The 14,918-nt window shown below is 33.2% G+C and overlaps 2 protein-coding genes across 2 annotated transcripts in view; both read right to left on the minus strand.

Moving 5' to 3' along the window:
* LOC143051533 (uncharacterized) overlaps window positions 1–14,918 on the minus strand; it is a 621,634-nt gene that overhangs the window by 528,052 nt on the left and 78,664 nt on the right. The gene's annotated exons all lie outside the window — the stretch shown is intronic.
* LOC143051540 (uncharacterized) overlaps window positions 1–14,918 on the minus strand; it is a 92,058-nt gene that overhangs the window by 39,906 nt on the left and 37,234 nt on the right. The window contains exons 5-6 of the mRNA XM_076224434.1: window positions 11,739–11,763; window positions 1,734–1,994 (exon numbers count right to left, since the gene is read on the minus strand). Of these exons, the coding sequence (XP_076080549.1) occupies window positions 1,734–1,994; window positions 11,739–11,763 (286 nt within the window). The remainder of the gene's footprint in view (window positions 1–1,733; window positions 1,995–11,738; window positions 11,764–14,918) is intronic.

Below are 14,918 nucleotides of genomic sequence, written 5' to 3' on the forward strand. Positions count from 1 at the left end.
GGCATATCAAAGAACCCCAATTATTCAATTTTGATGAAATCAAACAAAGTTTAATTTTGGACCCTTTGGGCCCCTTATTCTGTTGGGACCAAAACTCCCAAAATCAATACCAACCTTCCTTTTATGGTCATAAACCTTGTGTTTAAATTTCATAGATTTCTATTTACTTATACTAACGTTATGGTGCGAAAACCAAGAAAAATGCTTATTTGGGTCCCTTTTTGGCCCCTTATTCCTAAACTGTTGGGACCTAAACTCCCAAAATCAATACCAACCTTCCTTTTGTAGTCATTAACATTGTGTTTAAATTTCATTGATTTCTATTTACTTAAACTAAAGTTATTGTGCGAAAACCAAGAATAATGCTTATTTGGGCCCTTTTTTGGCCCCTAATTCCTAAACTGTTGAAACCTAAACTCCCAAAATCAATCCCAACCGTTTTTTTGTGGTCATAAACCTTGTGTCAAAATTTCATAGATTTCTATTAACTTAAACTAAAGTTATAGTGCGAAAACCAAGAAAATGCTTATTTGGGCCCTTTTTGGCCCCTAATTCCTAAAATGTTGGGACCAAAACTCCCAAAATCAATACCAACCTTCCTTTTGTGGTCATAAACCTTGTGTTAAAATTTCATAGATTTCCATTCACTTTTACTAAAGTTAGAGTGCGAAAACTAAAAGTATTCGGACGCCGGACGACGACGACGACGACGACGAAGACGACGACGACGCCGACGCCAACGTGATAGCAATATACGACGAAAAATTTTCAAATTTTGCGGTCGTATAAAAACAGCAAAATTTCCTTAAAATAACCAATTCAGAGGCAGCAACCTAACAATGGGTTGTCCGATTCATCTGAAAATTTCAGGGCAGATAAATCTTGACCTGATAAACAATTATACCCACGTCAGATTTGCTCTAAATGCTTTGGTTTTTGAGTTATAAGCCAAAAACTGCATTTTACCCCTATGTTCTATTTTTTGCCATGGCGGCCATCTTGGTTGGTTGGCCTGGTCACCGGACACAATTTTTAAACTATATACCTTAATAATGATTTTGGCCATGTTTGGTTAAATTTGCCTTAGTAGTTTCAGAGGAGAAGATTTTTGTAAAAGTTTACAGACGACGGACGCCCGACGACGACGGACGCCAAGTAATGAGAAAAGCTCACTTGGCCCTTTGGGCTAGGTGAGCTAAAAATGGACATAACTCAAGAATGGTGAAAGTGATGCTACCCACATTTGAACTTGATCACAGTTCTGTGGTAATAAGCATTATTTAAAAATCATGGGTATGTATTATTTGTTAAGGGGCATAACTCCAGAACGCTAAAAGTGACACCACCAAAATTCAAACTTGATCTGTGTTTTGTGGTAATAAGCATTGTGCATTAGTAACGTAGTATTTGGTTGAGGCAAACTAAAGTTAGAAAATGTAAAGAAAAAATTCAGCAATTTTTCCATTTGTAAAAGGGCATAACTGTAAAAAGCAAAAGTGTTGCCACCAACTTTCAATCTTGATCTGTGTTATGTGGTAATAGGCATTTTGCGTTAGTTTCATAACATTTGGTTGAGGCAAACTAAAGTTAAAGTACTTAAACTAATTTTGGAATGTACCTCTGGACTTCACATCATGTACGGACGGACGAACAGAGAGACAAGGGTAACGCTTAATGCTCCCTCCAATGCGGCAGGACATAAAAAAAAACAATTTGTGTGTTTCAATTCTTACCTGGATTTATAAGAATCCATTTTCTTGTCTGGACATCAAGACCACAGCGACCTTCATGAAGAGAGATACCATCTGTAGGATGTCTCCCCTCGGGTATGACGTCCCCAACTAATAGCTTCACCAGACTCGATTTACCTACGGCGAACTGGCCTGTAACCATACAGCGCATGTCATACGATTCGTAGGTACCTTTACCCGTTAAACGATTTAAACGATTTAGCATGGTAGACTGTTTTTTTTTCTTCATCATGTTATTGTATTCTGTAAAAATAACATGAAGTTTTTTTACTTAAATTATAATAAAACCAATGTTATCAGGAGAAAAAGAGGATAACATAAATGAGGAATGGGACACAGACAATGAACTCGCTTGTATATTACGTTAATATAAAGGAACATAACTCAAGAACGGTAAAAGTGACGCTTACCAAATTCGTACCTGATGTAAGTTTAATGGTAATAAGCTTCATAACATTTGGTTGAGAAAAACTTAAGTTAGAGAACCGTCACGAAAAAATCAGCAATGAAAGGTGAAAGTGACTTCACCCAAATTAAACCTTGATCTGTGTTTTGTGATAATAAACATTGTATACAAGTTTCATACCATTTGTTTGAGACCAACTAAAGTTATAGAACGTATAACCAATTTCGGAACGTACGTACAGACCGACCGACAAACAAGGGTAAAACTTAATGTCCCCTCCACTACGACAGGGTCATACAAACGATAATATCTTGCATTACAATGTACCAAATGCACAAATGGACAATACAACTGATCACATCGACAAATATAAATTATAAATAGAACATTGAAAGGCAGGGGCATTATTTATAAAGGTATAAGCTGTCAAATTCATGTTAATTGATTTTCTCAAATTTTATTTATAACATTATCAAACGTATATCCAAGTTGCAATAAGTCTAAAAGAACAATAAATAATGCATGGACTCGTTACATTGTATCAGCTTGTGCGTATATTCTGTCATAGATGTCTCAAAATTATCTATAGAAACAACCATTAGAAGTATATAAATAAAGGCAATATATATAGCAAACAGTATTAGAAAAACAGACCAAAACACAAAAACTTAACATTGAGCAATGAACCATGAAAATGGGGTCAAAGTCAAATAAAACCTGCCAGACTGACATGTACAACATAAAATATTTCCATACACCAAATATAGTTGACCTATCATGCCTATTGCATACAATATAGGAAAAACAGACCAAAACACAACCAGGTGCTCCGCAGGGCGCAGCTTTATACGACCGCAGAGGTCGAACCCTGAACAGTTGGGGCAAGTATGGACAAAACATTCAAGCGTGATACAGCTCTGAATTTGGATTGTGATCAAATTTTTGACATTACATGGTTTTTTTTTACACAAAACAAATGTCAAGATTTTACAAATCAATTAAAGATTTCTTCTTATTTAAATCTAAAATTAAATAGTTGACACAGCATAGGTTTCTGACACAGAATGAATGTGGTCTAATGAACTTAAAAGTTTTTTTTTGCCTTTGAGCAATTGACTATGCTGTTGAATATTAATCCTCTCAAAAAAATGTTTGAAGAAATTTTCTTTTTATTTATGAAATCTGAAATGAGAAAAATTTACCCCCCCCCTTTTTTCACATCCCCGTTTCCCTTTTTCCAAAACTGATATCAATTCAAATTTCTAATGGAGTTTGCAACAATAACTACTCTTTTAAATACATCATAAAATATTAAAATGTAAAATAAAGTGCTTGTTATCACTGAATGGTAAAGATTGGTTGGTAGTAAAAGTGAATATACATTGTTTATTGTATAAAACAATAAAAAAAACTTCATCAGCAACATTTTATATTGGCAAATTTCCAATGAAGTTATTTACATAAAGTTATTGGCAAATAAAAATAGAAAATGACATCATAGTCATGTCTGGCAAATTTCCAACATACATTATCTAAAACATTTTAGATAAGATAAGGAAAAAAAGCTTCATCAGCAACATTTTATATTGGCAAATTTCCAATGAAGTTATTTACATAAAGTTATTGGCAAATAAAAATAGAAAATGACATCATAGTCATGTCTGGCAAATTTCCAACATATATTATCAACTACTATTCTATACAAAGAAAGATAACTCCAATTGAAAATGAATTGCTATTGCACAATATTGTGCAATTAGATATTTCTTGCTATTGTGCAATACTGTGCAATTGAAAATTTCTTGCTATTGCACAATACTTGATATGGAATCCTGATTTGGACCAACTTGAAAACTGGGCCCATAATCAAAAATCAAAGTACATATTTAGATAAAGCATATCAAATAAGCCCAAGAATTTAATTTTTGTTAAAATCAAACTTAGTTTAATTTGGACCCTTTGGACCTTAATGTAGACCAATTTGAAAACTGGACCAAAAATTAAGAATCTACATACACAGTTAGATTTGGCATATCAAAGAACCCATTTATTCAATTTTTGAAGAAATCAAACAAAGTTTAATTTTGGACCCCCATTTGGACCAACTTGAAAACTAGGCCAATAATTAAAAATCTAAGTACATTTTTAAATTCAGCATATCAAAGAACCCCAAGGATTCAATTTTTGTTAAAATCAAACTAAGTTTAATTTTGGACCCTTTGGACCTTAATGTAGACCAATTTGAAAACGGGACCAAAAATTAAGAATCTACATACATAGTTAGATTCGGCATATCAAAGAACCCCAATTATTCAATTTTTGATGAAATCACACAAAGTTCAATTTTGGACCCTTTGGGCCCCTTATTCCTAAACTGTTAGGACCAAAACTCCCAAAATCAAACCCAACCTTCCTTTTATGGTCATAAACCTTGTGTTTAAATTTCATAGATTTCTATTTACTTATACTAAAGTTATGGTGCAAAAACCAAAAATAATGCTTAATAGGGCCCCTTTTTGGCCCCTAATTCATAAACTGTTGTGACCTCAACTCCAAAAATCAATCCCAACCTTCCTTTTGTGGTCATAAACCTTGTGCTAAAATTTCATTGATTTCTATTTACTTATACTAAAGTTATTGTGCGAAAACCAAGAATAATGCTTATTTGGGCCCTTTTTTGGCCCTTAATTCCTAAACTGTTGGAACCAAAACCCCCAAAATCAATCCCAACCTTCCTTTTGTGGTCATAAACCTTGTGCTAAAATTTCATAGATTTCTATTCACTTAAACTAAAGTTATAGTGCGAAAACCAAGAAAATGCTTATTTGGGCCCTTTTTGGCCCCTAATTCCTAAAATGTTGGGACCAAAACTCCCAAAATCAATACCAACCTTCCTTTTGTGGTCATAAACCTTGTGTTAAAATTTCATAGATTTCCATTCACTTTTACTAAAGTTAGAGTGCGAAAACTAAAAGTATTCGGACGCCGGACGACGACGACGACGACGATGACGACGACGACGCCGACGCCAACGTGATAGCAATATACGACGAAAAATTTTTCAAATTTTGCGGTCGTATAAAAACTAAAATATTACCACTGAATCATGAAAATTAGTTCAAGGTCAGATGTACACCTTACAATCATTACATACACCAAATATATTAGACCTATTGCTTATAGTATCTGAGATATGGACTTGACCACGAAAACTTTACCTTGTTCACTGATCCATGAAATGAGGTCGAGGTCAAGTGAAAACTGTCTGAAAGACATGATGACCTTGCAAAGTACGCACATACCAAATAAAGTTATCCTATTACTCATAATAAGAGAGAAATTATCATTACAAAAAATCTTTTTTTTCAAGTAGTCACTGAACCATAAAAATGAGATCAAGGGCAATGGACATATGACCGACGGAAACTTCATATCATAAGGCATCTATATACAAAGTATGAAGCATCCAGGTCTGCTACCTTCTGAAATATTTAGCTTTTAAGAAGTTAGTTAACGCTGCAGCCGAATCACTATCCCTATGGCGAGCTTTCTGCGACAAATGTCGCAGGCTCTACCGTAATCAAAGAGACGCTTTCAATTATCGATCCTAAGAATAATATAAAGTTTCTAGAAAATCAATCCAGGCATACTGGAGTTACTGCGCAGTATCTGAAACATTGCCTTAAATCTAACAGTTAAAGTCCTGTAAATCTGGAACAACAAATCCACCAAAATGTTACATCGAAAAAGAGCTTTTTGTGTTGAAATTATACACGATAATTGATAAAAGCAAATTTGAATAATAATATGACGTGTTTACTGATAGAAGTACCGATGGACAAATGGATGGAGACCAACGGACAAACAATGTTATACCATAATACGTTTTGTCTTAAAGGATTAAATAAAAATGGTAAACAATCATCATTCTAGGGTAATAACTCGTATAATGAGTGAACTGACAAATTTGGCTATGCTGACTTATAAATAGATCTAGTAAAGCTAATCATTTTGCAATTGAAAGTTCTTTTAAAATCTATTATAGTTAGGCCACGGTTTTTTAATTTGTTGGGTTTATGGATTTTCACCATGAAAAAGTCGGGTCGGTCGGTCGGGAAAAAAAAGAAAAAAAAATATCTATCAAGACAGAAAAAATAATGCAAAATAAATATACATTTCACCTTTCTAACAAAATGTTTTTTATGCTATTTTGTCATCATTTCAAATTTAAGTTCGATGAAATATTCTTGCTGAGCTCAGCTGTCATAAATATCGCATGACATTGTCTAATGATTTGCCATAAAAAAGGGGGGTGTTCATAGACAAAGACGAAATTAGATCGTCTTTTTACACACAAGAAAAACAAATTCTCGTAGCTCTTAATCAATTCCAGAAAACTTGGTGAGTAATATTCTTCAAAAACGAAAACTGATAAAGAAAAAAATGTAAAAATCGTCGTACGAAAATAAGTTTCAACACAAGTGTCAAAAACGTAATAGACTCGTCCACGGAAAAAACGAGAATATCGGGTTAATCTAGTGTCATGCATTCCCGTTTTTAATCCAAATGGACGATACTTTTTTTTTATCCATGAAAAAAGAAAATTCTAAATGACTTGTTGATATTCAGAACTTTTACTTCCAAGGTGCTTTCCACCTGTCCACATTTGGACAAGTCTATTTCTATGAGATAATGCATCTTACAAACTAATTACAATTAAGGGAAACGAACTTATTGTGTAATGGGTTTTAAACACAGATTTCGTTCCGCAAAATTATTTGCGTAAACAACATTTCAAGGTCAGTTATAATTGATTTGTCTATTTTTAGAAACGTAAACTGGAAGTTTTATTTTTTCACAACAGAGAGTGTTATCAATTTTGTTAGTGATTCATGCATTTCATTTCATAAAAAAGAAGAATTTAATTATTTTTCAGGGATATTGTATTTGTTTGGGTCGGCGGGAATAAAAAAGCATGACAAGTCAATTTTATTTTTATTCTAAGAATCGGCAAAATCGGGTCGGCGGATCCGTAAACCAACAAATTAAAAAATCCGGGCCTTACATAGTAATAACACTGTGTACCCATCCCTAGATTTTCCATGCAGTTCAACTTTTTCCATGATAAAATGATGGAAAATGATGGAAATTTCGTTTTTTTCCATGAATTTCCATGGAATTTCATGGAAAAATAATTAATGTCAGATGGAAAACTTATATGTGTTACTTATTCCATCATTTTCCATGATAAGATGGAAAACTTTCCATGGAATTCCATGGAAAAAATACTTTTTGGATGGAAAATGGGATGGAAAGTAGACTAATAAAACTTTGTAGATGGAAAAGAGGATGGAAAGTGGACTTAGAATATTTTTGAGATGGAAAAGAGGATGGAATCTTGACTTAGAATATTTTTGAGATGGAAAGTCATGGAAAAAATGTACACAAATTACATACATTAATTCTTTATCATCAATTAGACAGTGAAAGAAATGTAAAGTGCCATCTGGTTTTCATTGGTCTTTGTGTAGAAGACAGGAAATGATATGACCATACAGTGTGAGGCCAAATGTAGGGTAGAACATGGATTTATACATTTTTGTGCAATTATTATTACTTTAAACATAAAAATGGTAAATAAACAATAAATGGACAATCTTTTATTAAAATATATATAAAATATCCAAGATTTTGGTAAATAACAGTATTCAATTGTGACTCTTTTAAAAGAAATCAGATAACTCCTCATACATCCCCCAACACATTGAAAATTTGAACTTGCAATGGATATGCAGGCAACAAATAAAGATGTCTTCTCTCCTGAACAAAATGCAAAATTTATATTGGACTTAGATTAAATAGTTCCAAATAGTTCTTGACATCGAATAGTGCAGATTTATTCTCTGATGACTTGCATTGACTGTTGGATTTAGAGCATATTTTTTGGTAAGTACACTGAATTAGATTCTACCATTTTAAGTGTGTACAAGCTCCTTTAATTCAACATAAAAACATCATGAAAACACCTATAGTAGATTTTTCACATATAATTATAATGATTGGCTATTAAGACAAGACAAACTGTATATGGTGTATTATAATAACTAATAATCCACTAATGAAGTAGTTTGGTTATAAAATTTAAGATCCGTTGAAATTGGTTGCCAATGAGAAATGGATCCATAAAAGTACAAAAAGGTGTATCTTTACAGCAAACTGCAGATCAACACTAAGTTCTAAATATATGGAAAATACCAATGAAGACATTTATATACAATAATTATGAAAAAAAATATTTAGGACAAAGACTAAAGTTGTTAACCATTATTAATAATGTCATTATTTAAAGAATATCTCTTTATTTATAACAGTAAAATTATTTTTAGGTATCATATCCAATAAAATGGTTAATGCTGTTCTACAAGATGGATCTACTGAAGCCTGGTGCTGACATAAGTGACATTTATAACCTTATTATCTTGATATAAAGGCAGTGCAAACATCAAACATATACCAGTATTGAAAGTTTTTTCTTGTTTGTTGTATTTATTATAATACATCAAATGAGCTTGAATTAAAGGTTAAAATGATGTTTGAGTCTATTGCTTATTACTAACCATTGTAAGACTCAAAAGACCTTACCAAACCGAAAAAAGCATGGCACCTAGTTTTTTTTATCTTCATTATTACAGATATTGTTAAACAGGGTACATTGTAAAAAGGTTAATTTGAGCAATTCATTTTAAATGGAAATGATGGAAATATTTCCATGGAATTCCATGGAAAAAGAAATTCTATGTAATATATTTCCATGGAATTCCATGGAAAATATTTTCCCATGGAAAATGTTTCAGATGGAAATATTATTAATTCCTTCTTTTCTCTTTTTATTTTCCATGGATTTCCATGGAAAACAGGTTCCAATACTCCATGGAATTCCATGGAAAAATATTCCATGGAATTCCATGCAGTTTTCCATGATAGATGATGGAAAATCTAGGGATGGGTAGCATCACCACCGGATAAAGGTACCCCAAAAGCAGGTAAAAACAGTGTGAAGTCAGGTAAGGTCACATTCTTCTTATTTTTATTATATTCTACTTTCTGCTGACAAGTACAATTTTGTCATACTGATTCCTAATAAGGTAGCTACTATTTAGGGCCGATTATGATCCTTTATTGGCTGTCTCTCTCCTCAAACCATCACCTGAACGAGTGGTAACTGTTCAAAGAAGCATGTGACAAGTTCAAATGGTATGATAGACAAGAATAATTTGTGAAGTGGCATAAATGGGAATGTATCCATGGGACACAGATGATGCCCCCACTTGGACATAACACTATAAAGGGACATAACTCAAGAACTGTAAAAGTGAGGCTACCCAACTTTGTACTTGATCTGAGTTTTGTGGTAATGAGCATTGTGTATACGTTTCATAACATTTAATTGAGGCACACAGAAGTTACCGAACAGAAACGAAAAATTCAGCAATTTTTCCATTTGTAAAGGGGCATAATTCTAGAACGGTAAAAGTGACGCCACCAAAATTCAAGCTTGATCTGTGTTTTGTGGTAATTAGCATGTTCATAAGTTTCATAACATTTGGTTGAGGCAAACTAAAGGTTGCAGTCTTGTAATTGACTGCTCCTTAGGCTAACATGTTAAACAGCTGATCTTTGAAATTAAAAAAATTAAAAATGCTACATAGAAAAAAAAATTCCTGTTCATATCATGTATGCACTAATGCGAAATTGCGATTTAATCGAAAAAAAAGGGGGTGTTGCCACGAAGAATAAAAAGTTACGCAATCCTAAAGTCAAAACATTTTTTTTCTACTTTCTGTTTGCTATTTTTACTAGGCCGCACCACTTCCAGTAATCATGATATCCTTCCACTTTCCTGGATTGATATCCCCAAAAGATGCAAATTTTTTTTTAAAGTCTATATATATGTTACAATTCAGCATAAACCTATAATCAAACAGAAAAAATTGAGTTCAGAAAAAAATTCAGAAAAAAATGCACTATTTTGTTTCCCTCCATGTTTTGACATGCACTGGAAATTGGAGTTGTAATACAAGACTGGTACCTAAAGTTAGAGAAAAGAAACGAATATTTCAGCAATTTTTCCATTTGTAAAGGCATGAAAGGATGAAAGGGGCATAACTCTAGAATGGTAAAAGTGATGCCATCTAAATTCAAACTAGATCTGTGTTTTGTGGTAATCAGCATTGTGTATATAAGTTTCATAACATTTGGTTGAGGCAAACTAAAGTTAGAGAACAATAAAATGCGCAGCTTTATACGACCGATGCAGTCGAACCCTGAACAGTGGGGGCAATTATGGACACAACATTCAAGCTTGATACAGCTCTGAATTTTGATTGTGATTAAATATTTGACACAGCAAAGGTTTCTTACAATGAATGAATGTGGTCTAAGAACATTTTCATTTACCTATTATGGTCCAATATCCAAAATCTTAACACATGGTTAGATTCAGCATATCAAAGAATCCAAAGAATTATTTTTTTTTTTATGAAATCTATATATTAATCAGAAATAAACAACTTAAAATGGCAAATTTTAAAGAAAAAAAAAGAAAAAAAAAAATCCCCCCTCCCAAATTTGTTGAACCCTCTTATGATTCATCACCCCCAAACTCAATCCCAGCCTTCCCTTTGTAGTATGGTACCTTGCAGTACAATTTCAGAGAGATCCATACACTTAAACACAAGTTATTGTCAGAAAACTAGAAAAATGCTTGTTTTTTTTGGCCCTTTTTGTCCCCAAATTCCTAAACATTCAGGGAAATTATCCCAAACTCAAACCCAGCGTTCCCTTTGTGATATGGAACCTTTTAGTACAATTTCAATACACTTACACACAAGTTATTGTCCTGAGACTAGAAAAATGCTTGTTTTGTGCCCCTTTTTGGTCCCTAATTCCTCAAATTTTCAGGCAATTAACCGCAAAATCAATCCCAGCCTTCCCTTTGTGCTATGGTACCGTGCAGTACAATTTCAGAGAGATCCACACACTTGAACACAAGTTATTGTCTGGAAACTAGAAAATTGCTTATTTTTGGCCCATAATTCCCGAACTGTTGGTACCATAACCCCCAAAATCAATCCCAATTTCTCTTTTAAGGTATTGAACCTTATGGTAAAATTTCATAGAGATCCATTCACTTAAACTAAAGTAATTGTGCGAAAACCAATGTGTCTTTGGATGATGATGACGCCAACGTCATACCTATATACGACTGCCAAAAAAAATTTGGGTCATAAAAAACCGAATATTTCAGCTATTTTCCCATTCGTAAAGAGGCATAACTTTAGAACGGTAAAAGTGATGCCACCAAAATTCAAACTTTATCTGTGTTTTGTTGTAATAAGCATTGTGTACAAGTTTCATAACATTTGGTTGAGGCAAACTTAAGTTAGAGAACGGAAACCAATTTAAGGACGTACTTACGAACGTGCAGATGGACAAGGGTAAACCTTAATGACCCCTCCGCAACGGCGGGGGCATAAAAAAAACCACGATAAAGAATACTCGCAGATCATAACAGGACTTACCTTCTGGAGTCTGTAACATTACAGTCTACAAAAGAATAAACAATCTGATATTATATAACCAGATGCTCTGCAGGGCACAGCTTTATACGACCGCAGAGGTTGAACCTGAACTTTTGGAGCAAGTATGGACACAATATTCAAGCTGAATTCAGCTCTAAATTTTGATTGTGATTAAATAGTTGACACAGCATAGGTTTCTGACACAGAATGAATGTGGTCTAATGAACTTATTTTTGTTTTTTGCCTTTGACATGTTTGAGCAATTAACTATGCTGTTGAATATTAATCCTCTCAAAAAAATGTTTGAAGAAATTTTCTTTTTATTTATGAAATCTGAAATGAGTAAAATTGACCCCCCTCCCATTTTTTTCACATCCTCCTTTCCCTTATTCCAAAACTGATCTCAATTCAAATTTATAATGGAGCATGCAACAATAACTACTCATTTAAATACATCATAAAATATCAAAATGTAAAAAAAAGTGCTTGTTATCACTGACATGACTGAATGGTAAAGATTGTTTTTATTTATCAGTTGGTAGTAAAAGTGAATATACATTGTATATTGTATAAAACAATGATTTAAGTTGATTCAACTACTATTCTGGACAAAGAAAGATAACTCCAATTGAAAATGCATGTTTTGATATTGCACAATATTGTGCAATTAGATATTTCTTGCTTTTGCGCAATACTGTGCAATTGAAGATTTCTTGCTATTGCTGAATACTGTGCAATTGAAAATTTCTTGCTATTGCACAATACTTAATATAATAATTTTGGATCCTGATTTGGACCAACTTGAAAACTGGGCCCATAATCAAAAATCTAAGTACATGTTTAGATTCAGCATATCAAAGAAGCCCAAGAATTCAATTTTTGTTAAAATCAAACTTAGTTTCATTTTGGACCCTTTCGACCAAAAATTTAGAATCTACATTCACAGTCAGATTTGGCATATCAAAGAACCCCAATTATTCAACTTTTGAAGAAATCAAACAAAGTTTAATTTCGAACCCCAATTTGGACAAACTTGAAAACTGGGCCAATAATAAAAAAGATAAGTACATTTTTAGATTCAGCATATCAAAGAAGCCCAAGAATTCAATTTTTGTTAAAATCAAACTTAGTTTCATTTTGGACCCTTTGGGCCCCTGATTCCTAATCTGGATGCTTTTTGTTATCTATTAATCATGTTTTTCTGTGTCTGATATGTTCTCCTATTTATTTGTATTGTAGTCCTGTTGTCATTTCAATGTTATATTTAACTTTGCCATTAAAGTGCGAGGTTTGGCATGCCTTAAAACCAGGTTCAACCCACCACTTTTATTCCCCTTTAAAAGTGTCCTGTACCAAGTCAGGAAGATGGTCATTGTTATAATATTGTTCGTTTCTCTTTGTGTTGCATTTTAACGTTGAGTTGTTTGTGTTTTCTCTTATTTTTGAGATATTGAGATAAGACGTGGCACGGTACTTGTCTATCCCAAATTCATGTATTTGATTTTCATGTTACATTTGTTATTCTCGTGGTGTTTTGTCTGATGATTGGTCTGTTTCTGTGTGTGTTGCGTTTCGGTGTTGTGTTGTTGTTCTCCTCTTATATTTAATGCGTTTCGCTCGGTTTTGGTTTGTTACCCCGATTTTGTTTTTTGTCCATGGATTTATGAGTTTTGAACAGCGGTATACTACTGTTGCCTTTATTTGGACCCAAAACTCCCAAAATAAATCCCAACCTTCCTTTTGTGGTCATCAACCTTGTGTCAAAATGTCATGAATTTATTTCTTCTTAAACTAAAGTTATAGTGCGAAAACCAAGAAAATGCTTATTTGGGCCCTTTTTGGCCCCTAATTCCTAAAATGTTGGGACCAAAACTCCCAAAAATCAATTCCAACCTTTCTTTTTTGGTAATAAACCTTGTGTTTAAATTTCAAAAATTTTTATTAACTTTTTCTTAAGTTAGAGTGCGAAAACAAAAAGTAATCGGACGACGACGACGACGCCAACGTGATACCAATATACGACCAAAACATTTCTAATTTTTGGGGTCGAAAAATCTAAATTCATAAACTTGGTGTGTCCACGGTAAAATATAAAGCCATTCAGACAAGAAAATCAACTGTTTGATTTCGAGCAAAGAATCGAAAAAACAAATATGTCAGACATAAACGAAAAACAAATATGTCAGACATCAACGAAAAACAACATCTGAAAGAAAGGCCTCGAATTAGAACATGCACATACAGAATGTAGCGGTTAAACAGGTTTTCAAGTGCTAAGTCCCTCTAAGCTTGAGACAATGGTGCAACAACACAACACAATAACATATCGTGAACATCAGTTTAAAAAATATCTGACGCTTCAGTTCGAAATGAAGCACACAAAAAGAAAGACACAAGTCACAAAAAACAAATATAAATGGAAATTACTTAATTTTGAGCGTCCGAAGTGCTTATCTGGATTTACCATCATCTACTCTCATTCAAGGGGTTGTTCCCAACCTTTTGGATTTCTACATAACGACAGTTCTCTTATCTTGACCATCGTAAATGGAAAAGTTGAGACGTAAAACCATGCTTGAAACACACGTGTCACTCAAACAATTTCAAAGAAGTCTCCCCAATCAATTACCTATATTAAAGTCAAAGGATATTTAAAGTTTTCAATCGAAGATTTTTCTAGCTTTTGAAATTTTGTCGTCAAAACAACAGCTTTCTTTTCTAAACTATCTTTAAAAAAAGAGGAGACATCAAAAGTTTGCTTCAAACACTTGCGTTTCAAAGTGGTAAAAACATTCTGTATGTGACATTTAGGGGAAGCCATTTAATCATATCATTTTGTCAAACAATTCAATCAACACCTTTATTGATTAGTCCTTTAGATTATTCATTGTCTGTCCAAATCTTAATGAGGTCAAGGTAAATTCCGAGTATTGTCTGGTCGGATAAAGTCCAAGAAACTCGAAAAAAGTAAATAAACAAGATGGAGGAAAATAAATCGTTCTATATATTTCTTTCGCCAAATTCGTTCACAAATGACGATTTTTTATCGCCAGCGGAAACCCTGCATGTTTTAATATGTCATATATAGGTTATAAGCTGAGAAAAAGTCTCAAACTGAACGATGTCGATCACGTTTCTGCACAATTACACGATAGACGGTATTGAAAGCAGTTTTCCCGA

The sequence above is a fragment of the Mytilus galloprovincialis genome, chromosome 11 (assembly GCF_965363235.1).
Source record: "Mytilus galloprovincialis chromosome 11, xbMytGall1.hap1.1, whole genome shotgun sequence".
Classification (NCBI taxonomy): Eukaryota; Metazoa; Mollusca; class Bivalvia; order Mytilida; family Mytilidae; genus Mytilus; species Mytilus galloprovincialis.